This window comes from Dysidea avara, chromosome 4 (assembly GCF_963678975.1).
Source record: "Dysidea avara chromosome 4, odDysAvar1.4, whole genome shotgun sequence".
Classification (NCBI taxonomy): domain Eukaryota; kingdom Metazoa; phylum Porifera; class Demospongiae; order Dictyoceratida; family Dysideidae; genus Dysidea; species Dysidea avara.
The window spans coordinates 13,464,268-13,491,360 of NC_089275.1; the positions used below are offsets into that span (position 1 = coordinate 13,464,268).

The 27,093-nt window shown below is 36.4% G+C and overlaps 2 protein-coding genes and 1 long non-coding RNA gene across 13 annotated transcripts in view; 2 read left to right on the plus strand and 1 right to left on the minus strand.

The window, feature by feature from the left end:
* LOC136253062 (long-chain-fatty-acid--CoA ligase ACSBG2-like) overlaps window positions 1–27,093 on the plus strand; it is a 318,134-nt gene that overhangs the window by 68,054 nt on the left and 222,987 nt on the right. The gene's annotated exons all lie outside the window — the stretch shown is intronic.
* LOC136254520 (uncharacterized) lies at window positions 17,080–18,527 on the plus strand. 4 transcript variants are annotated; one of them, XR_010700538.1, is made up of 7 exons: window positions 17,085–17,613; window positions 17,659–17,799; window positions 17,846–17,896; window positions 17,957–18,041; window positions 18,096–18,142; window positions 18,228–18,247; window positions 18,305–18,526. It is a non-coding gene; the product is annotated as an uncharacterized lncRNA (long non-coding RNA). The 4 variants fall into 4 exon arrangements; XR_010700537.1 differs by having other exon boundaries at window positions 18,228–18,250; window positions 18,305–18,525; XR_010700536.1 differs by having other exon boundaries at window positions 17,080–17,613; window positions 18,096–18,247; window positions 18,305–18,527.
* The window catches only part of LOC136253053 (serine/threonine-protein phosphatase 6 regulatory ankyrin repeat subunit B-like), a 201,665-nt gene continuing 196,741 nt past the window's right edge, over window positions 22,170–27,093 (minus strand). For 2 of the 3 annotated variants that reach the window (XM_066045631.1, XM_066045632.1), the window contains exons 16-19: window positions 22,773–22,848; window positions 22,540–22,716; window positions 22,455–22,488; window positions 22,170–22,405 (exon numbers count right to left, since the gene is read on the minus strand). In XM_066045631.1, coding sequence (XP_065901703.1) covers window positions 22,333–22,405; window positions 22,455–22,488; window positions 22,540–22,716; window positions 22,773–22,848 — 360 coding nt within the window. In that variant the 3' untranslated portion in view covers window positions 22,170–22,332. The remainder of the gene's footprint in view (window positions 22,406–22,454; window positions 22,489–22,539; window positions 22,717–22,772; window positions 22,849–27,093) is intronic. The other variant, XM_066045633.1, reaches the window with a different exon arrangement.

Consider the following 27,093-nt stretch of genomic DNA (forward strand, 5'->3'; position numbering starts at 1 on the left):
CAGACTACAGGACTAGATTGACCCAACTTGGTATGTTGCCATTTATATAAATATCTGACATCCTCTTTTTCATCAAATCACTTAAAACTCCTACAGAGAAATTCAATATCCTGAACTATGTCAGCTTCAATATTGGTTCCAGGGGTGGAGGAAGTAGTTGATATAAGGGGGGCTGACCAGGGATGGATCCAGACTTATGGTAAAAAAAATGAACCGAAGCACTACATTGTCTCTGGTTTGATTAGGTGAGATCAAAAAAAAAAAGGTCGCAACCAACTGACAATAGCTGCCCACCTCACCAGCTACGAATTTATACTGATAAACTACATAAAAATCCCTACATAGCTCACTACACACTGCTCTAATACTGTCATTGCTTTATTAGAGTGACTGCTCTATTAGAGTATCTTGATCTTGGTCACGGCTTTCAGTCCCACTCCAAGAAGGATAATTTCGCGTGATATCATTCTGAGGGGGGCTTCATCCCCCTAACTCCCCCCCCCCCCCCTTTCCTCCGCCTATTACTAGGGACCCGCCGATTATGCTGGCATAATTATGAGCATAATAGGTGCCTGAAAGCATTGAGCATAATGCTAGCATAATAGGTAGAATATTTGCGTAATAGTATGAATTTTCTAGCTTATAAAAATAGCTATCACAAAAAGATCGATATACTCTAATAGAACAGTCAGTAACTCTAATAGAACAATCGTATAACTGACTGTTCTATTAGAGTATATCGATCTTTTCTGTGATATACATTTTGACAAGTAAGTTTGTGCTTCAGCCACTTATTATTTATCCATAAATTGGAAATTATTACTAGAGCATGGGAACTGAAGCATAAATAATTGGGCATAATTTGAGCATAATGGGTAAGTATTGAGCATATATTTAAGCATAATAGGTAAATTTTTGAGCAGTGCAGCATAGCATAATAGGTAAAATTATGAGCATAATCGGCGGGTCCCTACCTATGTGCAGCATAGCATAATAGGTAAAATTATGAGCATAATCGGCGGGTCCCTACCTATGACTGGTTCTACTAGATCTTCTGGAATCAAACTACACCACAAGACAGCCCATACCAATGCAGCTATGAACTCCTATTTTTTCGCCTACCTAGACTATGGAACTCTCTACCAATAATTGATCATACACAATCACTAGCTGTAATAAAACAGAAATTGAAGGAATTTTTCTGGAATCATTTCTTAGCTAACTTTGACAATTTTCCTTGTTGTTTCCATTACCTTTGTCCCTGTTCCCGTTGCTCCAAGAATCCTGCATCTAACAATTTTAACCACTTGTAACTAAGTATGTAGATGTTAGTGTATAATTATTATTTAATGAATGTTAGGCTATCAGTGTAGGTCACTGGTAGACCCTCAGAATTATTATTCTGCAAAGCATCATTATTATTATTATTAGACTGCTGTTGCATCATACATACAACTGTACCTATATACAAGGATATTAACAGCAAGCAACTTAATATGGAAGGGCACTGTGCAAATCGTGGTTTAGTGTACCAGACTAACTGACTGATTCATTCTACCAAACACTGCAGGATTGATTCCTTCATTGTTTAATCTTGCTGAGGTCCAAACATCAATGGCTTCTTGTGCTGCATGGCTTGTTTTATGTTCTATTTCAATCACACAAGCTGCATGCATGTCAAGATTTAACAAATTTAAACTATTTCCCTCTTTCCTTTGCATGTTGTTTCATAACTAGCAACCTCTGCAGAACTTATAATGGGATAAAGTATCCATAATTTTTGTATCACACCATTTATATTTGAGATATCACACTTATAATGAACGTATTGCACCTCTTACATATATTTGAGAATAAGTGGATTGATTGTAGTGGCACTTTTCAGCTGTACTTCATTTGTAAAGAGTAGAACATACAGCTGAAAACAGAATAAAATTTTGACACAGTAATTGATAGTTATAGTGGATGTACAAATACACAATTAGTACTACTGCCACAGGTATTTTTACTTTGACATGACATGCCAGGATGCTATAATATATATCATATTAATCCAATGACTGAATGTGTTACTGTATAGTGCTCTCAATAGAAGCTTGACGTATTATATAGAAATACGTCTAACAATTAGCCATTAGAATTAGTATTACACTTATTTGTCAAGATCTCTAAACAAAAATCTTTTGATTGGCTAAAATAGTGTGGTGTGTTTATATTAGAAGTAAATGTCCAACTCGACAACTATTGTTACCATAGTGATACATGCCCAAGGCATAACAACAATGTGGTTGCTTAACAATGGTTGCTAGGTAACCATTGCTAAGATAAAAGTCATTTTGAGACCATAGCAACGGTTGATAAGTATGATTGGTCTTTTGCAGTGGTTTTTTTTTTGAATTTCTGTTGCCTAGTAACAATTGCTATGGTTGTTGGATTAATTTGTAATAGGACGGATGGCTGTGGTATTCAGGATTAATAGTTCTCACATTGTAAACAGGAAAGAAACAGTACTCGGTTTCGCCTCACACTATTTTGCTCCTTCCTGTTTACAATGGTCGCACTATTAATCCCAAATACCACAGCCATCCGTCCTATTACATATACAAATACGTAGTTATACATATTCAAATTGTGACAGAATTTTACAGCAAGTGTATATACATATGAAAACCATGGAGTATTAGTGCCTGACTTGATCTTACCATATAATTCTCACTTTAAAGCTTCTTCTTTTCATCATGTCAATGATATATTGTTGAGTTACATTGTGTGTGATAAACAACAAGTGATGTCACCTTATTAGTTACATCAGTCATTACAAAATTAATATGAAGCCATCATGAGAATCCATAGTCCTTTTATAATCATCAGTGATATTACAATAATAATGTATGTACAATGAGTCATTAAATTGGTATGAATAATAATATAGTTTCTTTTGTTCAAATGACAAAATGTGAATGGGTATATGATCAATGGGTTTTGCATTTCTTTCAAGAACAAAAGGTTTATATATTCATCTCTAGATCTGTAATTTGTCACCATGCTTGCTATGCATATATGGTTAAAGTGATTGGAGTAAAGATAGACATCTTTGGTGTACTCATCCCTGTATGCATGTCTGTGTAACAGTCAGAATAATACCTTCTAAGAGTGCCGGAGTAATAGGGTCTTTGCTTTGCATTTTATCAACTATTTTGAAGCCATGCATTTTGAGTAATGTGTCAGTCTGGGGTGATTATTCTTTCTTTAGATGCAATGCCTATGTAAAAGATTGGTCATGCATTGGTCTACATAGTGTTTTTGCATTATATTAGAATATTACTGAACTATCTTTCAGTTTAATTCTAATTGTAAATTCCGATAAGAATATAGTGAAGTGTTATACTACCTGACTAAACCATACATCTCCTATTGTGTCAGTCACAGAGTACTACATTGTGTTGCTGTGTAAGGAATGCACTGCATCATTAATAATAAACACATCTGAAGCCTCCACATGTGTATTAGCTACATTGCACCCTTCATTTTTAAAAAGTGCTCTCATAACATCGTCATTGCTAACAAGCTGTGTAATATAATATAGTATTGATCATGAGTGATTACTACATAATAATTATGTAATCCATAATTAATTATTAAGTAATGACTTGTTGATTATGAATGGAAGAGGCCAACTATTTCTATTGCTACAGTTGTATATTAGGGCTGAGCGATACTACCGTTTTAGCGATATATCGCGATATTTTGTTATTAACTATCGTGATACCATGCCTGTGCATTACTGTCATTAAAAATCCATTTGTTATGCTGTACTAGGCTAAGAATCCTTGTAAGTGATAAAGTCCTCCCACCTGGTTTCCCCTGCAGAGAGGTGTGAACACCACAACATAACCTCAAAGCATGTGTTACAATAATCATTATTGTAAACAAGAATGATAGTGGCTAGTTTACTATCACTTATAAGGACTTCCTGCAGGAATGCTGAGCAATACAGTATGTAGCAGCAGCTATGATTGACTTATTCACAAGTATCGTGAACTATTCAGTATCGTGAATGGTGGCTTCAGTATCGATCGTGATACTAAAATGGCAGTATCGCTCAGCCCTATTGTATATGTATGTATTCCTTGGAGATAGTGTGTATAGGTGAGATTACATAGTTATAAAACTAGGTAGGGATTCTTAACAACTAATGTACACAATCATAAGATTTAGAAATGTACAATAATACACCACTCAGGGGATTCGTAGAATTGATATATGATTGAATATAGCTAAGTTGTGCATTTATGATATCACAAACTACCACTTTACTTCACACACTGATACTTGTGACATTTTTGCACATTGTCACATGTTATTCTGCATGGGTAAAACAAATTAACTTGTTCTACGTGTGGGTACACAAACTCCATGTTGTAGCATCACCACACCATGATGCATAGCATACTACTGAGTCTACACATCACATGGTACATAATTATATATTGCCACACAAAATTGATGGTGTGTGCATGGTTGTGTGTCGCACACGCATTGTCACACCAAAGGCTGATGTCTGTTAAAACTATGAATACTTGAAACAGGCATTTATTGTGGCTATGATGTTATCTACTCTGGTGACTAATACGGTGGTGATGAGATTGGCCATAATTTGAGGTAATACAGTAGCCATAGGATGTAGCTAGCTATAATTATACTGTTGCTATGTAGTACTCTAATGTAACAATGCTATGCTGTACAATGCTACAAAATGCATAGTATTAGTGTTCTGTACCAATATGGATTTTGATGGTGATATGGTGGTACTGATTAATTGTACTTGTAATTAAGAGGCACCATCCATTGTATTAAGACTTGCAATACAACAGTTGTGTTTGGAAAGGAAGGAAAAATGGTTCTATAGGTTCTATATTGTCTTCCTGTTTTGTTGACACTTTAGTGTACATAATGGAATGCAGCCTGTCTAATGTGTTAGGTAAGATTGTTAGACAGTTTGTCTCCTGGTTGCCATGCTACCAAGTTTAATGTTTGTGGTGTCAAATTCTAACAATGTATCGGGTGATATTCCCCAATGAAATTTGATGAATATACATAATTATACAGCGGTGGATGATTTTGTCTTTTTATGTCTGCTGTGATGTGCTGTTTATCAATTCCATTGCAACACACTTGTATGTATTGTACACTAAGCAACCACATGTACATTATGTGAAGTACAAAATGTAGACCTAAGTATGCATGAAGTCACTATATACAGCAAAGTGGCCTTTTGCCAAAGTTTTGAGCAAACAATCTATTATTATGTAAAGCTAAAATGCTGTCTGTCCGACCGTCACGCTGCTTACTCACCAAACTAAGTGTAAATCAATATAATCTGTGCTGATATTGAAGCACTCATCATCCAGCTACTCTAAGTTTGTTATCACCAGTTCACGCGTGCTTCCATTCATTCTCTACAGCGCGTAGAAGGCCAAGGTGTAAAGAAAACTTGAGCATCATTCCTTTGAAAACCACAGTACATACTGTTCAAGTGGTAGAAGCCCTGACTAGCGTGTAAGAGGTCGTGGGTTCGAATCCACAACCTCTTACACGACCTGTTGGCGTTTTTTCCTTTCTACTCAGTACCTTTTCGTGCACACCTTTTTAAAACATGACTTTTAGCTCATATTATCTTGACATGCAAATAGTCAGGGTGTAAGCCTTTAAAAAAGGCCTTTTTGTGCACTTTTGGATAAAAGCATGAAACTTGGCAAAAAGTTTGTGTGTAAGATAAAGATTATTTTTTGATAGGGAGCCACCTCAGATTTGACCTTTGGTGACCTTTACAGGTAATTTAATGTTCAAAAACTGTCAGTTTTTTTCTCTATTTCATGTTTATACGATCCAAAATCCACAAACTTGGTGTCAAATTGAAGTATTTGCCCTAAAGAATAAGTTGATTTTTACAGAAAGTCTATAGTTTATTCTGTTCTAAAGTTACAAAGTTTTTGTGGTAAAATATGCCATTATTGTTTCCCACCCATGCACAATTTGAAATATGTATAGAAAGGTTTACTTTTTCAATACTTTTAATTTTTTTATTAAGGCTCTACAGCACAAGTATGAAGGACTGTAGGACACCCGGTCCTACATCCTGTTGAAATTTGTTGTGTTTGTAAAGTTGGAGACAGGAGAAAAAATCCATGACTGGAATGACCTAGGCAGCTGCAGCCTCAAACCTGCAGCCATCCGATTAATGCTCAAATTCTTACAGGAGTCTGCCAGGCAGCCAGGATGTTAAATTTCATATATATGTATCCATAGGAACTCTAGAGAGTGACTTATTATCTCAAAGTACCCCAGGTGGAACCAAATGGACATTAGTATATTTATAACAGCACAAATGCTGAAGGTCTGTAGGACACCTGGTCCTACACCTTGTTTAATGTTGGTACATAAAGTGTACTATTCTGTACAATGATTTTACATGTTAATAGGCATGATACTTAGGGATAGATCAATTGACTGCCATGGGTTACATGCCTATGCAGGTCATTATTCTGAATGGCGGGTTTATGTTTGAGGTACAATTTGTGTAAATTTTGCAAATTCTTGATCCACTAAATTTTAGTTACATTTGCAGAAATTTCTGTTGTAGACTATTTAGATTATATATGAACTCGCAAATATATACTAGTATCACTAATGTTTAGTATCTATCACTGAATAATATTTGAAACCAGCCTACAGTATATAATAGCAACTCAGTATATTAGTGCATATCATACTATATAAGCATTGTTCTTATTATATATTTTAAAGCTATTACTGTGAAACATCTCTAATTCAACACCTGTATCTAATCCAGAATATCTCTGTCATCTGACACCGTTTGAGGCACCAATGAAATATCACTTTATCTGTTTGATATTGCTTGATAATCCAACACCCTGAACCTGAAACCCCTCTGAATATTTCTAGATCCGCCACTAACAGCTATTTTTACTTTGACCAATGCTGTAATATATATCATATAAATAGCTACATATTCAAATTGTGACTGAATTTTACGGCAAGTGTGATACGTATGAAAACCATGGAGTGTTAGTGCCTGACTTGATTTTACCATATAATTCTCACTTTAAAGCTTCTTCTTTTCATGATATAATTGTTGGGTTACATTGTGTGTAATAAACAACAATTGATGTCACTTTATCAGTTACATCATGATCAGTCATAACAAGTATGAAGCCATCATGAGAAACTATCATATGAATTTGTATAGTACTTCTAATGTTAAACATAATCATCAGTGACAACGAGTCATTAAATTGGTATTCAATTTTTTATGCTTCTAGTGCTAATGACAAATCATGTTGTTCATGGATAGTATATCAATGGCTTAATTAGTGTGTTTCTATTAAGAACAAAAACATTCATTTGTAGCTGCTTGTCACCATGCTTGTTAAAAACAAAGTAAATGGACACCCTTAGTCTTCTCTGTATGCATGCATGTCTGTGTAACAGTTAGAACATATGTACCTTATATAAGACTGAGTAGTTGCATGGTTCTTTGCTTTCTGTTTCATCAACTATTTTAAAACTTTGCATTTTATAGACTATAATGTCAGTCTTGGGTAACCGGACATTCTTTTCTTAGATGCAGTGCTACATATTTAAAAGATCGCTAATCTGGATGTCATACATTGTTCTTCATAGTATTTTCACATTGTATTGTGATTTTAAGAAGTCATTGAAATATTGTATCAGTGTAATTCTCATTGTAAGCAAGTAAAAGCAATAGAATTTTATTCTGATAAGTAGTATACTGCCTGACTTAACTACTAAATCCTTAGTGTGTCAGTCACATTTTGATAGTAGCCACTAGCTACATTCAGTGTAAAAATGAAGCATGCCAGATACATCAAATAGGTCCCAAAAGTGAAAAAAAAGTCATGACCTAGGCGGGGATTGAACCCAGGTTGGTTATGTTAAGGGAGGTTCACAAATCGCCACAGTTGTTTATTTGTGGTTTTGACAGGAATGTTACTCAACTTTTCAGTGATCCTTCCCTTCACCAGTGCCTTCATTGTCCTATAAAGAGTGAACAAAAGCATGTATTGATTTGCTACAACAACACTCGAGTTTCCAGATGATGGGCATATAATTTTGCAAAAGTCCCACGTCGATATATGCTTTGTATGCCAAGATATGATGAGCTAAAAGTCATGTTTTAAAAAGGTGTGCACAAAAAGGTACTGAGTAGAAAGAAAAAAATATGCCAACACGTGGATTCGAACCCACAACCTCTTACACGCTAGTCAGCGCTTCTACCACTTGAACAGTATGTGCTGTGGTTTTCAAAGGAATGTTGCTCAAGTTTTCTCTACACCTTTGCCTTCTACGCGCTGTAGAGAATGAACGGAAGCACGCGTGAACTGGTGATAACAAACTTAGAGTAGCTGGATGATGAGTGCTTCAATATCAGCACAGATTATTTTGGTTTGCGCCTAGTTTGGTGAGTAAGCAGTGTGACGGTTGGACGGACAGCATTTTAGCTTTATATAATAATAGATTGTTTGCTCAAAACTTTGGCAAAAGGCCACCTTGCTGTATATAGTAACTTCATGCATACTTAGGTCTACATTTTGTACTTCACATAATGTACATGTGGTTGCTTAGTGTGCAATACATACAAGTGTGTTGCAATGGAATTGATAAACAGCACATCACAGCAGACCTAAAAAAAAATGAAACCATCCACCACTGTATAATTATGTATATTCATCAAGTTTCATTGGGGAATATCACCCGATACATTGTTAGAATTTGACACCGCAAACATTAAACTTGGTAGCATGGCAACCAGGAGACAAACTGTCTAACAATCTTACCTAACACATTAGACAGGCTGCATTCCATTATGTACACTAAAGTGTCAACAAAACAGGAAGACAATATAGAACCTATAGAACCATTTTTCCTTCCTTTCCAAACACAACTGTTGTATTGCAAGTCTTAATACAATGGATGGTGCCTCTTAATTACAAGTACAATTAATCAGTACCACCATATCACCATCAAAATCCATATTGGTACAGAACACTAATACTATGCATTTTGTAGCATTGTACAGCTTAGCATTGTTACATTAGAGTACTACATAGCAACAGTATAATTATAGCTAGCTACATCCTATGGCTACTGTATTACCACAAATTATGGCCAATCTCATCACCACCATATTAGTCACCAGAGTAGATAACATCATAGCCACAATAAATGCCTGTTTCAAGTATTCATAGTTTTAACAGACATCAGCCTTTGGTGTGACAATGCATGTGCGACACACAACCATGCACACACCATCAATTTTGTGTGGCAATATTTTTTTATAATTATTTATATGATGTGTAGACTCAGTAGTATGCCACGCATCATGGTGTGGTGATGCTAAAACATGAAGTTTGTGTACCCACACGTGGAACAAGTTAATTTGCTTTACCCATGCAGAATAACATGTGACAATGTGCAAAAATGTTACAAGTGTCAGTATGTGAAGTAAAGTGGTAGTTTGTGATATCATAAATGCACAACTTAGCTATATTCAATCATATATCAATTCTACAAATCCCCTGAGTGGTGTATTATTGTACATATCTAAATCTTATGATTGTGTACATTAGTTGTTAAGAATCCCTACCTAGTTTTATAACTATGTAATCTCACCTATACACACTATCTCCAAGGAATACATACATATACAACTGTAACAATAGAAATAGTTGGCCTCTTCCATTCATAATCAACAAGTCATTACTTAACAATTAATTATGGGTTACATATGAAGTAATCACTCATGATCAATACTATATTATATTACACAGCTTGTTGGCAATGACGATGTTATGAGAGCACTTTTTAAAAATGAAGGGTGCAATGTAGCTAATACACATGTGGGGGCTTCAGATGTGTTTATTATTAATGATGCAGTGCATTCCTTACACAGCAACACAATGTAGTACTCTGTGACTGACACAATAGGAGATGTATGGTTTAGTCAGGTAGTATAACACTTCACTATATTCTTATCGGAATTTACAATTAGAATTAAACTGAAAGATAGTTCAGTAATATTCTAATATAATGCAAAAACACTATGTAGACCAATGCATGACCAATCTTTTACATAGGCATTGCATCTAAAGAAAGAATAATCACCCCAGACTGACACATTACTCAAAATGCATGGCTTCAAAATAGTTGATAAAATGCAAAGCAAAGACCCTATTACTCCGGCACTCTTAGAAGGTATTATTCTGACTGTTACACAGACATGCATACAGGGATGAGTACACCAAGGATGTCTATCTTTACTCCAATCACTTTAACCATATATGCATAGCAAGCATAGTGACAAATTACAGATCTAGAGATGAATAAACCTTTTGTTCTTGATAGAAACACAAAAGCCATTGATCATATACCCATTCACATTTTGTCATTTGAACAAAAGAAACTATATTATTATTTATACCAATTTAATGTCTCATTGTACATACATTATTATTGTAATATCACTGATGATTATAAAAGGACTATGGATTCTCATGATGGCTTCATATTTGTAATGACTGATGTAACTGATAAGGTGACATCATTTGTTGTTTATCACACACAATGTAACTCAACAATATATCATTGACATGATGAAACGAAGAAGCTTTAAAGTGAGAATTATATGGTAAGATCAAGTCAGGCACTAACACTCCATGGTTTTCATATGTATATACACTTGCCGTAAAATTCTGTTACAATTTGAATACGTACTAGACATATTAAAAATTTAAAATAAGAAATATAGGGATCGCTGAAAAAAGCCACGAAACAAGAAGGGATCACTGGGGTGGTAATGTAAACCACAAATCCCTATTTTGACTTTTTATACTCAAATGGAGCATTTAGAGTCAAAATAGGGATTTGTGGTTTACATTACTACCCCAGCGATCCCTTCTTGTTTCGTGGCTTTTTTCAGCGATCCCTATTTCTTATTTTAAATTTTTAATATGTCTAGTTTGTGTACTTTTTTCCAAATCCATATATGGATTATAAGTTAATTGGCACATTAGTGTAGTAAGCTAACAAAGATTCCTTGGTTTAAAAGGCTAACTCATTAGATATGTTAATGCAATATTAATTTTGTAATCTATGATAAAGACTGTATTTTCATCCTGATTCATTTGTACACACACAAAATATAAGGCAGGATACATTAATTCCTAGTCTATACTCAGTGTTTGAGCCATCATCGTCACACTTGGTACCATTGCTGAAAACACACTGCTATATGAGCTAGCTACCTGTCAGAAGAATTACTGATTGTGCACCTATCATACAGGAGACAGTGTTGATGACGGCACAGGAGACTTGAAGAAGAACAAGATGTCTTAGGTGTTTATTCTAACAGAAGGACAAGAATGAAACTCTATGATACAAGTTATAAGAATGGTAACTGTTAGTGTTATAATTCCTGTAGAGTCCAATTTTTTTTTCATAAATTTTCACGTGATATAACGATGCATACATCAAGCACGTACATTATAGGTGTAGAGTTGTCTAGCAGAATAGGTAGTGAAGAGATAGCTATACATTGTAGCTGTAGTGCTATTATTGTAGCGATGACGCTTTACAACACCTTTATATAAATGCACGTATGAACAGGGCTGAATACAGCAGCAACATTGTGAGTTGGTATTAATCAAGCTAAATAGGAGATGGCTAGGCTTGGCCAAAAAGTCTTCCTATGCCGGTGTCTGCATGTACAAATCACAATGTCACTACCAGTGGCCAGTGGCATAGCCAGTCTTACATGATTACCAGGGATTTGGCAGTCATTACCCATACATGCAGGAGTACTTTAAACTAGCATATTGAGTTCAAATTGCCAGGACTTAGACTGGGCTCTAGCCCTGGAAAGCCTAGGTGTAGCCTGCTAGCAACAGTGTGTCACAAAGTGGAACACCATAGCAGGGCCGGAGGAGGGAAAATTGAGTTGGTCAGGCCATTGACTATAATGTTGAAATTGCTACTATATACATGCCAATGAGAGAGGAGCTGTTGCAGTGTGCGAAGTGCGAAGCACGAGTATTCTAGGGGGGTCTGGGGGCTGCCCCCACAGGAAATTTTTGAAAATTAGACACTCAGATATGCAGTTTTAGTGATATTTCACTGCTAGCCAGCTATATAAATATGCTCAAGCCTATCTGTTGTTCTGCAGACTTTCTGTACTATCTAAAATTGTAGACCTGACATACAGGGAACACAGCATGAAACTTGCTGTATGGTTCATTTACTTATAGCTAGCTAGCAATTAGAAGTTCAAGGGGAGTCTGGGGGTGCAACCCCCAGGAGCTGCAGAATTTTTACCAATTTAAAGGCTTGAAAATGCCTTAAAATTAAAATTGATGCTAAATTTTAAAGTAAACTAGGTAGCAACTTGCAACTTTCCCCCCAAATTTCACAGGGAACCCATGCAGCATGGCCCCCTTTAGCTAGGATACAAGTACTATACAGTGAATTCACACAGCTACAATAAAAAGCTACACAGCTACAAAAATACAGTATACTATATACTATACTGGTTTGTATGAAGTGAACGGATCATCACGTAAATATACTGGTGGACAGTCACGAGACCAATCAGTATTCGAAAATGGCGCTATGTGGGTGAGACTGAGTTTGCTCAGTATCTCGACAGGACGAGTGGGTAGTTGAAGAGGAGTGACTTCTACTCAACATCTCATCCAGATGGCCACCATGTAATGTATGGTACCGGTGTACAGCTTCTTGCCGCAGAATGAGTCATCTGGTCATTTCCGCGCCCAGTAAAAGAAGCCAAGAGAGACAAGCCAAGGAATGCTAATGATTATTTTATGAAGATTGAATTTGATATAAGTGTGCTGGTTTAGAATCAAAGAAGGCACCTGCCTTACACGTGATAAATGCCAACTGTCAGCACACGTGATACTGTACGTAGAACCCACAATCATTTCTGTACAAAACGATACGAATGCTATGCTGTACTGTAAGGTAATTGGAGGTACTATACGTGTAGTTCTGTGCTTTAGTTAGGCTGAGAAACTAGGTAACTACTCGTGTCATGCATTTTCAATAACATCTGTAAAATGTACGTAGCCACATGTAGATGTGATCGTCCAAAGATTGCATGAGAGTAATATAGCTCGAGCTGGTCAACTAGTTGGTTCAACTCCAGATGATTGGTCCGGCTCAGGCCTGACCAGCCGGACCGTTTTCACCGGCCTTGCATAGGTATAGTCAGCAAAGTCTGGTTAGCATGCATGTGGTCATGGCTAAATGTTTGCAACTGTCAATGTCACTAGCTGATCGGAGAGTGTGCTAGAATATGTACACAGTAGCTAGTTACACTGACATAAGCACAGTAGCACACAATCCTCCCATATAATACTGTCAGGCTTCACACTCTGTAAGTTGTTTATGACATGGATAGTATACCATATGGGAGGGTTGTTGATGATATGTGGTTAGACCACAAAATATTTTTAAATGGTAGGGTTGCAATAAACACCCCACCCAACCTTTTTTTGCGTGTGAAAAGCAGCATGATATCAGCGCTACCATTTATCTTCCACTTATAATGGACAAACAAAGCACTCACTGTGATGGCTAGAAAGAAGAATAAACTGGATGCGCGCTTAAACGGCTTCTCGTAGCGAAGACGGGCAGCTCACTAGAGACCCTATTATGGCGATCTTGTAACTACAGGTAAAAGAGTGCTGCACAACTTCAATCTGCCATCTATTATTATTATTATTATTATTTGGGGGGAAAAGGGCAGACAGCAAAGCTGATTAAGCCCAAACAATCACAAATTATAAGTGCTGTTCAATCAAGTTTGAAATGTAGCTAGAGTGTTCAGTTCAATTAGGTGCGGTGGCAGTGAATTCCATTCCCGGATGGTTCTTGGAAAGTAGCTTGTCATGTAGGTGGTGGTGTTTGTTGGTGGTACAATCAAGTGAAACGGATGATGATGTCTAGTGTGTCTGGTGGTGAAATGAATGTATTCTGGTAAAGATAAGCCAATTCCTCCATGCATTATTTGATAGAACAAATTAAGCCTCTGTTGTTTCCTTCTCTTCACTAGGGGTAACCAGTTGAGCTGTTCCAGCATGGCACTAACACTACTGTGATAACTATAGTCAGATAGAACCCATCTAGCTGCACGCCTCTGAACCTTTTCTAAGATCTATTAACGTTATAAAGACTATAGTTGAACAATATGCATCCCTGAGCACACAAGATTCCGTAATTTTGTTCTTCTACAGCTTCTTCCGTATACGGAACAGCAGGCAATGGCGAAGAACTTAGAAATTTATCGAGGTGGAGGCCGGTTAGCGATCGGGTTAATTAATGGGTCATGGACATGCGGAAGGACTCAGTGAGTAAGGCTGTGTACTTTTTAGCTATCACAAAAAAATGGAAGCCTTGGGCTGTACACGAGTGAAACAAAATAATAATAATATTATGAATAATAGCTAATATGAACAATTCGCATAAAATTCGCAATTTTTGAATGTTTCTAAATTTCGTCTAGATCATTTTTACTGCTATATCACCATTTGTCTGAGTTCAGTGTTTGATAATAAGCCATCTGAGTATTGTTTTGTGCTCGAGTCTGCTTTCTAAGGCTGGTTTTAGGTGACTGCTCTATTAGGATTTTCAAAAATTCCACTGTGATCCCTATTATGAACCCACTATCGTGGTTCATGATAACTATGTATTTATATGATAAAATTATATTATAGCATTCTGGCATGTCATGTCAAGGTAAAATACCTGTGGCAGTAGTACTAATTGTGTATTTGTACATCCACTATAACTATCAATTACTGTGTCAAAATTTTATTCTGTTTTCAGCTGTATGTTCTACTCTTTACAAATGAAATACAGCTGAAAAGTGCCACTACAATCAATCCACTTATTCTCAAATATATGTAAGAGGTGCAATACGTCCATTATAAGTGCGATGTCTCAAATATAAATGGTGCGATACAAAATTATGGATACTTTATCCCATTATAAGTTCTGCAGAGGTTGCTAGTTATGAAACAGCGTGCAAAGGAAAGAGGGATAATCATTTTGTTAAATCTTGACATGCATACAGTTTGTGTGATTGAAATAGAGCATAAACAAGCCATGCAGCACAAGAAGCCATTGATGTTTGAACCTCAGTAAAATTAAAAAATGAAGGAATCAATTGCAATCCTGTAGTGTTTGGTAGAAAGATATCAGTCAGTTAGTCAGGTACACTAAACAACGATGTGCACAGTGCCCTTCCATATTAAGTTGCTTACTGTTAATATCCTTGTATATAGGTACAGTATGTATGTAAGGTGCAACAGCAGTCTGTGTTCCACTATTGGGGCGGAATGTGTACTGCAAACCCTAAGGTTTTGCAGTACACATTCTTTAGTCATGTATGCACTGACTAGTGGATTGAGGATTCTACATTGATTTTTAAAAGCACAAAGCGAGAAGTTTTACTGGGATATGCTAAAAAGCCATTGTAACAAGTGGCTATATCTAGCAAATATGTATAATATTGAGAGTTGACATGTAGTTATGAATTTTGTAATGTATTGTGGGTTTGGTATGTACATTCACCCACAATGTCTGCGCACATATTATGTGAACATTCCCTGCAAAACCTCTAACGTGCATGTTATTTCCTACCAATACAACTGGAAGACGAAACACAAATAAAATCTGCACTATACATATTTCCCCCCATGTTTGGTAATAAGCTGATCGTTCACCAGAGTAGTATATATTCATTGCTGGATATGCACAAGCAAGTGCAAGGAGAGTAATTCTGTTGTGTTAGTGTACTATAGCTATATTCCTGGACCAAGAATAATTAATGTTGGTCATTTCATTCTATGTGAATCACTACAGGATATTTGTATGCACTTATTAGTAACATGGGATTACGTTAGTTGACTAAAACACGTTGAGAACAATTTTTGATGTATACTGTCCAATGGTTTCATTGCACAGTGACAGAAACAAGGTAATGTTGGCCTATAGCCAAATGTAGTCTTACATCCCATACAGTTTGTGTGGTAATAAACCATCTGGTCATTGTTGTACATTCTGTGACCACTGCCCATGTAAATGTTGGCAGACCCACTGTGCACTATATGATGACAAATATTCTTCACATTCTAAATGCAACAAACTATATAGTTAACAATCTGTTTGTACAAAGTTTGAAAATGCTATTGGAATACTTGATTTCCCTACACAGAGCTCTCAAAAGTGCTGGCAAAGGAAGGTGTTTATGGTTTGTTAAATAGCTGCACTGTCAACAATGACTAATACATTACCAAGCTGATCACACAAGATGGCTGACAAGATTAGTACATTATTTTTTTAGCACACAACAATACGGTAATGTAATATTCCAAGTCAAAGGATCTGCAACAAGATATCAAACGGTATATTTAGCAAGATACCAAACATGGCAATGATATCAAAAGCAAAATATTCAGAAAAGTTGGACCACAAGACGTTCAGTATTTGGAAATTCTTCAGAAGGTAAAATTTCACACCTCAAATCTCTATAAACTGTACAAGAGTCACAAGGACACAGGGCATAGCACACACGATGCTGCATATATGGAAGCATGTATACAAGATTTCAGATCGGAATTTCAACAACATTTCAAAGCTGTGTGAAATTTCAAAGAAGTTGCAGACCATTCATTCCAGGTGTTCACAGAAGTATTATGCATGGCACTCCCATCTGGCATGCAAAAACTAAGCAAAATATTAGATAGCTAATTCTCTTGTTCAGACATTATGGTTTAGGACAACCACTGTTGAGCTTGGTGATGTATTTCATGATAAACTGAGTCACCCAGAGAGGGGGGCAACTGGGGCAGGTCTCAGCTTGTTTGAGGTGTGTACTGTTGGGTCCGTATTGCTTCTGGGCATTCCTGATGGCAAACCTTTATCTGCATTCAGGTAGCCACAATGATCAGGATGAAAATTCTTAAAATACTGTATGAATACTGCATAGCTATACCTGTAGTAAACTTCTTTGTGATGTATTTATCATTCTTAGTGGTAGTCTCTGCTCTGTATATAAGCTCTGTGCAAGCGACTTCCAAGTGGTTGCTACGCTGATAAGTAAAGCATACAGGACATCCAACTTGAGGACATCTGACACTCGGAGATACTGTACGACACGCTACATTATATATCGCACTATCCCTCGGCTTATGACGAAGTTAGATATATGGTCAGGAAACAGACGCAAAGATGTTTAAACAGTCATCAAATTAGACCAGGTCAAACGTTCCATCCAAAAAGTTCTATTTAATTATCACCATATCACTCACGTGAGGATGTCATAACTAGGCAACGGTACTTTGAGGCAGCTGCTTCTGTTAACAACCATTGAAGTTAAAAGTTTGTGTAGCTACCTACGCAAAGAGCGAGGCTGGTAAATGTCTGGTTGCTTCATGGTCGGTGGTGGTGAAAGACGGTCGGAGCTACGCCGGCATCGACTAATGAATACCAGCTGGGGTTTGTTCACTGTTTCCTGTAATTGTTTAACTGTTACCTTTGTAGGCAACTACGGACTTTATTTGTCGTCCATGTGTTGATGGCTCGTTTGTGCTAGTGCCTACTATGCCAAAGCCGATTATATGCCTAAGTCGAGTTGCCATTCACATTTACTGGGCTCCGCCGGCTCGGCGTGATGGATGACAGGTTGGTAACACTGTGCTACTTGCTTTAGCTTATAGTTTTTATGTAGACAAGGTGGCAGAGAAGCAGCAGTAGACAGAAGTGACAGGATAGAGTGATGGTACGTACAAAAGTCTCTCTGAGGCCGAGTTCATCAATGGTCTTACTCTATCCTTTGTAGTTCCAGTGACGTCGACATAGCATGCAGTGATAGACTGATACAAGTATGTACTGCTACAGAATTGATGGTCAGACTACCAAACATGGTAAAAATTGTAAAATATAATAATGTGTAATGTATTCTCAACTTTAATTCACAGTCGGAACACTATAACTGATTTGGTGCAGTCATACAGACATTATTGAGGTATGTCCATATGTATGATGTCCATATGTATGTACTGTACAATATATAAAATACTTATTGACGGAATTATACGTTGCTGCTGAAGGATGTTTATTACTGACAACTGTGGTAAGAACATTCTTTATTGGTTTCATTTGTTTACAGTATCATACTACCCTATAGATTTGCAACATTGGTTACAGAAATAGGAGAAACTGATGGTTGCAGTTCCCATGGTTACCGTTCATCTTCACCACATTATTTATTTCTGCTGGATTAACAAGACTTGAAACCCTGGAACAATAATTGTAATTGATGATATTTCAAAATGTACATTTCTAATTGTAACAGTATTTAAATGGATACAGATCATACCACAATAACGGTGTGCGATACATACATTAGGTAAAATGGTCAGTAATACACACAGAGAAGGGTGTGCTCGGTGCGAGGAGGCATATCATACACACTTTGGTGTGATATGCAGCCAACTGTTTTAACAGTGTAGGGGGTGCTACCAAGGTTAGTATATGTGAAGATATCTAACACTAAAACTAACACTAACTAAAATGAAACTAATACTAACTAAATTACAGAAATATGGGGTACCAGAACTAATACTAACTAAAACTTTGGTGGAATTGGGGTACTAGAACTAAAACTAACTAAAACTATGGTACAATTGGGATACTAGAACTAAAACTAACTCAAACTATGACAGAATTGGAGTACTAGAACTAGAACTAAACCAAAATGAATTTGCTGTACTAAAACAACACTAGTGTGAGGTTCAATAGTTAACCTATTCACCCACCGATTTTCAGCTTCTTCCCATACGTGGTTTATCCTGTAGGCGTGACAACATATTGGTGTTATTTTTCGTGAATAATCGCTCATAACTCTTTGCCTGTTTATCGTATTCCAGCCAGAGTTGGTACCGAGTAAGGACCAGTCTATTTTGCTTTTTTTCTACCTAATTTTCTTTCTAGCAATTCTTTTATTTTTCACCTATTATGCTCCGTATTTTGCTCAAGAATTATAAATTTTGCTCAGTACTGATCTTTGTTAATTGAATATTTCCAAGTGCAAAGCTACAGTTTTGCCTTAAAGTGACTGTTCTATTAGAGTATCTCGATCAGAAATTACTTCTAACATGTAAAGCAAGAAGCCAGCTAATATTGCTTAACATGTGTGGCTGTTTTATTAGGGTATCTCGATTGTCACTTGTTGTTCCTGTAACAATTAGCTATGCATTGTCGATATTTTAGCGTGTCTGACTGTTCTATTAGAGTATCTCGATCTTTTGTGCAATTTTTATGTCTACTCCACAAAAGTTGCACCTATTATGCCAGCATTTTGCTCATTGCTTTTACCCAACCATTATGCCAAAAATTTTGCTGGCGAAATCGACGGGTCCCTAGTACCGAGATGCGCCTTTATATCCCCCTTCTGTGTGCCAAATTTCAAGGCGATCGGATATGGCGTTCGAGTTTTATAGCAGTTTTTGTAAGTGTGCGACAAGAAAAAGAAAAATAAGAAGAAAAAATAAAACGAAGAAACTGAGCCAATTTTTGAAGTCGCATATCTCGGGAACGCGTTAAGCGATTTCGCTCAAATTTGGAATGTGGAGTGCTGCAGTTGGTGGGCATGTCCACAGCAAAAATCGTCTTGTTTCATCAAGGAAGCACAGAGCTACGGAGGTGCGAAAATTGCGTTTTCTTTCTTCCTATCAATATACTCACGGGTGTTACGCGCCGGCTTCTTGGGCCGCACGACACACTACCGTGTGTGTTGATATTGTCACTTGTGTAGGCAGGCATAGTATAGAACACCTGTCAAAATATGAAAGAAGTATCGTGATAACTGATAATTAGTAATATCGTGATATTTTTCCGATGATATATCGTGATAGTAAAATTTCAATACCGCCCAGCCCTACCCAGGACAACATGTGACATTTATGGTACACTAGCTGATTTACTCCAGGTTTGATGTGGTAAATTCAACATTGACATTTCTATTTTTGGTCAATATGTGATATATATAATATTATATATAGCAATACACTAGGTGATTCTATCCCTGGACAAGATACTCTGAAAACCCTATAGGGGTAAATTATATTATTGGCATTGAATTGTTTATTTCAATGTTTTTCACTAACTAGCTATAGCTGGCATGTTTACATGATTTGAGCCTTTTTAAGCCTGACATGCATGCTGCAGTTGAGTCATGATCAACTAATGTATCTCTAGATAATTGTGTGTTATAATTAATTCTTATACTGAACAGTGTGTTTAGCAACATATTATAATTATGTGGTTATTTTAAAAGAAAATATTTAATAGCAATAATTGGTACCACTGCTATATTGTGTGTACTATTTGTATTGATAGTACACAATGTATATGCTTTACGTCAGCTACATTGTGATGATAATCACATAGTACTTATTATGAGTTGCAACTTTTCACAAATTTTGTAAGTGTACATGTATTGTAGGCTTTAGCTACTTTAATTTGCTTTGGTCAATCCAATGTTATATACGTAATACAAAACGAACATTATACGTATACACAATTTAATTTTAGTAAAATTTAACTTTCGTATACTGAGATTTACCTGTTGTAGTTTGTGCTCACATGTCACTAAAAGCTGTATAATATTATGTATAGAGATATTCAATTTTGTTGGTTATAGTTGAGGCTTACAAATAGGATGATAAAACAATGACTAATGCTGGCAATCATAATGTAGTTTGTAAAGTTGAAATAATAGAGAAACACAAAATTTTGCAAATGTTGTGTAAAAGAGATGAAATACATAATTATTCTAACAGAACAATTACTACATTGTGAAAACATGCTAACAGAACAGATCTAGACACTCACTTTTTAAGCTTGATACTACAAATAAGTGAGGATAAAATAGATGGCATGGAGAAGCATTATATCTCTCATCTCCAAAGTATGATATTTTACCACCCTTTAGTAACTACATGTAAATTACATAGATCTATAGTTGATAACAACAAAATATGCAACTATGTACATTATTTCTGTATGTACGTGTAAGAGTATATCACATGTGCAACTATTGTTGTTTAAGTGGTGCATGTGATGTATAAATAATGAGCAATCAACTGGAAGAGAAACAAAATTAATAATCAAGTTATATAATAACCCCTGAACAACGGTCACAAACCAGAGGTATGGTATACTGAATATTATACACGTGGATATAATAACTGAAGTTCTAGTAAAGTAAGTAGTTTAGAAAGAAATAATATTTTACTGTCACCTACTGGTAAGTATCCATAAACTGTGTATCTATTCTACTACACCAACCCCAACACATGGACACTTGTACATCATACTCTGACTAGTTTTGTACGTATGGCTGGAAAGTGAGTGAAGCTATGTAAATAATTATTTGTAAAATTTAAGGCAACGGTGAAATGCAAACTGGCTATCCTACATGTATAGTGCTTCGCCCCCAGAATCTCTGCTTTTCAGACATTCTCTACATGGTCAGCCTTTCCCACATCTGTATAGCATCACCTAACTGAATATTTCTGTTCAATGTGCTTATATCATTATTTCTATATACATCATATACATAAAATTGTCTGGCTGGTCCGACATTGGCTGGACCAATTTTCAGTAAAAGATCACGATACTTTATTAGAGCAATCATCACAATACCACCCTCAGACTCTCTTAGCTTAACATACTGATGCATGTAGCATGTGCTTAGTGCATGCAGTTGAGTATTACATGAAAACAGATAAATTCTGATTAAAATGTTACACCATGCAGATCAATAAAAAGTATAGTGTGCATGACTATGACTACAATGCAGTCCATGGATGGCCTGACCACTCAAAATTTCTGGACTCCGATCCTAAAATACATGTTATGTATAGCTCAACTAGTAACTGGTATTGGTGTCAACCACTTGTTCATCATCACCATCTGATAGTAGTCAACCCCTTCACCTAATAGTTGTAACATGAGCACCCCTGATATTCTACACTCAGCCCTTATAGGTCTGTGATCCTCAAGATGTATGTGAGACAATGTACATGTTACATTGACATGTTCACTACTAATAAAGATGAACAGCAAAATCACATCACACCCTCTTTCAGTTGATGCAGTGGTGCAATAATAACATTGTATGCATACAAGGTATAGTCTAACTATAATTTATTACATCAGAGTACATCTTCTTGAACTCCTTGGGTTGGTGTCAACTACTTTACCACCATCATCATCACTACTCCTGTGGGTCAACAGATAACAACACAATGTGATATACTTTAAACTGTTACTTGATAAATTGTTCTTGTTCCTTCTGTTTCACCTCTAATGGAATACCATATAATGGATCACATCACATAATATCACTACCCTCACCTAGTCCATGAGATGATACTCTACTTTCATCAGTAGTACTTTTGTGATCACTGAATTTGCTACTCTGTTTGGTAGTGAAGGATGATGGACTAGGTGACTTCTCAGTACTAGTATGGCTCTGAGTTTGGGGTTGTTTACTTGATGGTATGGTGATTTTGTATTTCATTTGTTTCTCTTCTACATAATAGAGAGCATGCAATTAATCAGTATGTGTAATAATACTAAACACTCACCCCAGGTTGATAGGTCACTACCATGGCCTGATGACCAGTTACTTTCTAACATCTCCTTAATCCTTGATTGTGTGGACTGTAATATTAGTGGACTAGATGAGTTACTACAACTAACCATCATACAGTACGATAGTAGTGTATAGTAGGGACCACAAAGGAGTAGGCGTGGCCCATGAAATAACATCACCCAAAAACAAACCTCAATTTTCCCTGTTGACAATGAGGCAGTATTGGTTAGGTAAAACTAAGCCCAAACAAGTTTTCAGATCGACCCAAAATGCTTTCAATAAGTTGCTACGGAATTTTTCAAAAAAATTGTTTAACGAATTTTCTACTGACTGACTAACTGACTGATGCCTTCAGACAAATGTAACTTGATAACGGCTAAGGCTACGGGCTTGATTGTTTCACTGTTCAACGTTGCTTTGGGCCAACAGGTGCCTTTTGACATATCGCAGTACGTACAATACTTTCTTCATGGACTTACCAGTGTCCTCCTTTGTGTCCCATTCATCTTTGCTGACAACAAAAAGTGTTGATTTGGCGGTACAACGTGATGGCTTCCCTTCATAATGGATTTCATCTGTATTTTTCATAGTGGCTATTTTGATAGCAGAGGTGCTTTCAAACAGTTATTGATTTGTACTGCTGTGTAATGGGTTGAACATAGCTGACAATGAAGCGTAATGGATACTTCACTCTTCAGACGATAATTGATATAAGTGTGGTGTGGTACCATTTCTTTCTTTCGGTATGCGTGGATTGCAGAGGTGTTTTTCGAACAGTTTTAGAACAGTTCTCAATTATAAGTGTACATAGACTGTAGGGACATCAAGGGTGTCCAGGTCAGCATATGCACTAAAGAATATCAAGACACAGTGTGTCGTGTGGCCCAAGAAGTTGGCATGCCATACTGTGAGGAAGAAGAAAAACGTGATTTTCACACATACGTAGATCTGTGATCCCTTATCCGATTGGAAGCAATTTGCTACAGAAGTGCCCACCAGGATGGGGCATGTACATACCAAATTTAAAGAAAATCACCCTTGTAATTTCCAACATACAAGCAGCCAAATTGCCATTTTCATTTCATTTCTTTTTCTTCTACTTCTTTTCACACACTTTGCAATCTCCACCATAAACACCAATGCATGCTGCAATATCAGGCTGAAATTTGGCACCATTAATGGACTCATTAAAGCAGATCTCAGTATCAAGTTTGGTAGGAATTCAATGAACATTCATGTAGTTATGACCAATTATTTGCATAAAATAAAGTTGAATTTCTGTCACACCCACAGGGTAAACCCTTTGGAGGAATGAGCTGAAAATTGCTATGTAGATGGAGTAACCATCTTTTTGCAGTTTGAAAGGAATCAAGATAAAGATTATGGAGATATGACACAAAACCCAGCCTGTATCACAATACCGTGATTGAGTTTTGTGAATAAAAACTATTCATTTTCACACCTACCAACTACAGGTAAACTGCTTAGATGGAGTTATCATCATAGGAAGTCCATGGAGTAGTATAGAAGAATCAGAGTAAAAGTCATCAAGTTATAATTCAAGATTCAACTATGTGTAGCACGTGTGCAAATGAGATACTCAAATAGTACAATCACCCTATTAGAGCATTCAGTTTGTATGTAGTTAAATTTATTTACATAAGGCCAAGCAAACTTGATTACTTGTTTCTCATCCACACAATATCAGATTTCCATACGGGTGGGAGGTCATTTTTCATGATTCATTAATAAAGAAAATAATCCAAATGAAGCTGTCTGTTACTATAAAGGTTAGTTAAAGTCTTACGATTTAGTAATTATGCTTTACCGCTGTTTCTGAGGTGCAATTGACAATTGCTGTGCTGTAAAATGATAGCCAGCCTTTCTTAGCCCCAAAATACATATGCACATAATTGACAATAGCAATAATGAAATTAGAAGCAGTGAGGTAAAAGGGATGCAGGTGGGATGAGAAACAATTAATCAAGTTAGACTGGCCTAGTCACTTCATTGTGTCTATTGTTATAATATAACTTTTATTCATTTGGTGCTGTTTTTTGTTGTTGAACAAAAAAGCACAGGACTTCATAGCTACCAGCAACTGTATACACTGTAGATAAACTGGATGCTGCCTGAATAACCACAAACAGCTTAGTGGCTTCGTATGAATAACTTTACTAAGAAAGAGAATATGCCATAATTCTCTAGTGATACTGTGATAGAAAATGATTGTAAGTGACAAAATAGAAGTACCTGGAGTAAGCCACAAATCTGTACCATGAAGTCTTGTGCTTACTGTGATTCACCGTGGAATTAGTACATCTTTACCAATTAGTGGCTGCCTAATTCTATTAGTACTCTTCGCTTTTTCACCACAGTCCTTTCCTTTTTATTACTTTCATTAGCATCGCCTTCCGCTTCGTTAATTACTGACAGCTAATCAGGTGTCACTATATAAATGATCATGTGCAAATAATCGTTTGTTAATTTCATTATTCGGCTACAAAGCAAACAAATGTTAATCTGAATATTCAGCTAATTGTTTGAGCAATACTGATTAGACAAACAGGTCACCCAGTAGAGAGTTGAGCTACAAACAAATCACCCTGTGGAGAATTCAACTACAAAGAGTCACCCTGTAAAGAGTTCAGCTAATATAACCAGTAGAGAGTTCAGCTACAAACAAGTTACTTGTAGAGAGTTGAGTTACAAACAAGTCATCCAGTAGAGAATTTAGCCATGAAAAGTCACACTGTAGAAAGTTTAGCTACAAACCAATCATGAACACCCTGTAGAGAATTCAATTACAAATAAGCCACCCTGTAGAGAGTTCAGCACATACACTAGTCTTGTATTATAGGGACTAATTCAGATAGAAATAGGTTACCTGTAGAGAGTTCAGCTACAAACAAATCATACAGTAGAGAAATTAGCTACAGAAAGTACACTGTAGAGAGTTTATATAGCTACCAATAATCACCCTGTATGGAGTTCAGCTACAAACAAATCCCCCTCTGGAGAGTTCAGCTACAAAAATGTTATCTGTAGCTACAATCAAGTTATCAAGTACAGAGTTCAGTTACAAACAAGTTATTTAGAGAGTTCAGCTACCAACAAGTCACACAGTAGAGAGTTCGGCTACAGAAAGTACACTGTAGAGCTACAAAATGTTATCTGTAGAGTTTAGCTACAAAATATTATCTGTAGAGTTTAGCTACAAAAAGTCACATGTAGAGAGCTTAGCTGCAAACAGGTCACCAAGTAGAATGTTCAGCTTCAAACAAGTCACCCTGTAGATAGTTCAGCTACAAGCTAGTCACATTCAGTTATAAACAAGTCACCTGTAGAGGGTTCAGCTACAAACAGGTCACCTTGAAAAGAGTTCAACTACAAACAAGTCACCAAGTACAGAATTCAGCTACAAAACATCACTTTGTAGAAAGTTTAGCTATAAATAAATCATCCATTACAAAGTAGTCACCCAGTAGAGAATCTGGATACAAACAAATTACCTGTAGTGAGTTCAACTATGAACAAGTAACCAGTAGAGTTCAACTACAAACAAAACACCTTGTGAAAAGTTCAGCTATAAGCAAATCACCCTCTAGAAAGTTCACCTACCAACAAATCACCCTATACAGAGTTCACCTACAAACAAATCACCTATAACTGGAGAATTCAGCTCAAAAAAACAAACCATCATGTAGAGATATCAGCTACGAACAAATCACTTTGTGAAGAGTTTAACTACAAGCAAATCACCTGTATGGAGTTCATTTACAAAAAAAGTCACCGAGTAAAGTGTTCAGCTACAAATAAGTTACCTTTAGAGAGTTCAGCTACAAACAAGCTACCCAGTACAAACAAATCACCCAGTAGAGAGTCCAGCTACAAACAAATCACCCTGCGTTGAGTTCAGTTACAAACAAATCACCTCGTAGAAAGTTTAACTATAAGCTAATCACCCGGCAGAGAATTCAGCTACAAACAAGTGATATAGTCCAAAATTACAACAGGTTAGATAGTTACATTCTGTTGGCCTGTTGAGAAAAGTTCATTGTATAAAAAATTGTAGTTATACAAAATGTATGTTCAACTCTACAACTGCTTACATCTTGTTTCTCCTTCCTGTAGTAAAGAAAAAACGACAGGAAAAAGAAGCGGCCATAGGCCAGCTTTGGATTATACAAATACAAAAAAGTGATATCTAATCCAAAACAGCCAAGCTGTAAAGAGGGGTGCAGCCCCTAAAAACCATGGTGAAAGAAGATGTGAAATCCAAGTTGGCGGCTAAGAATTGGCTGTGATGATAG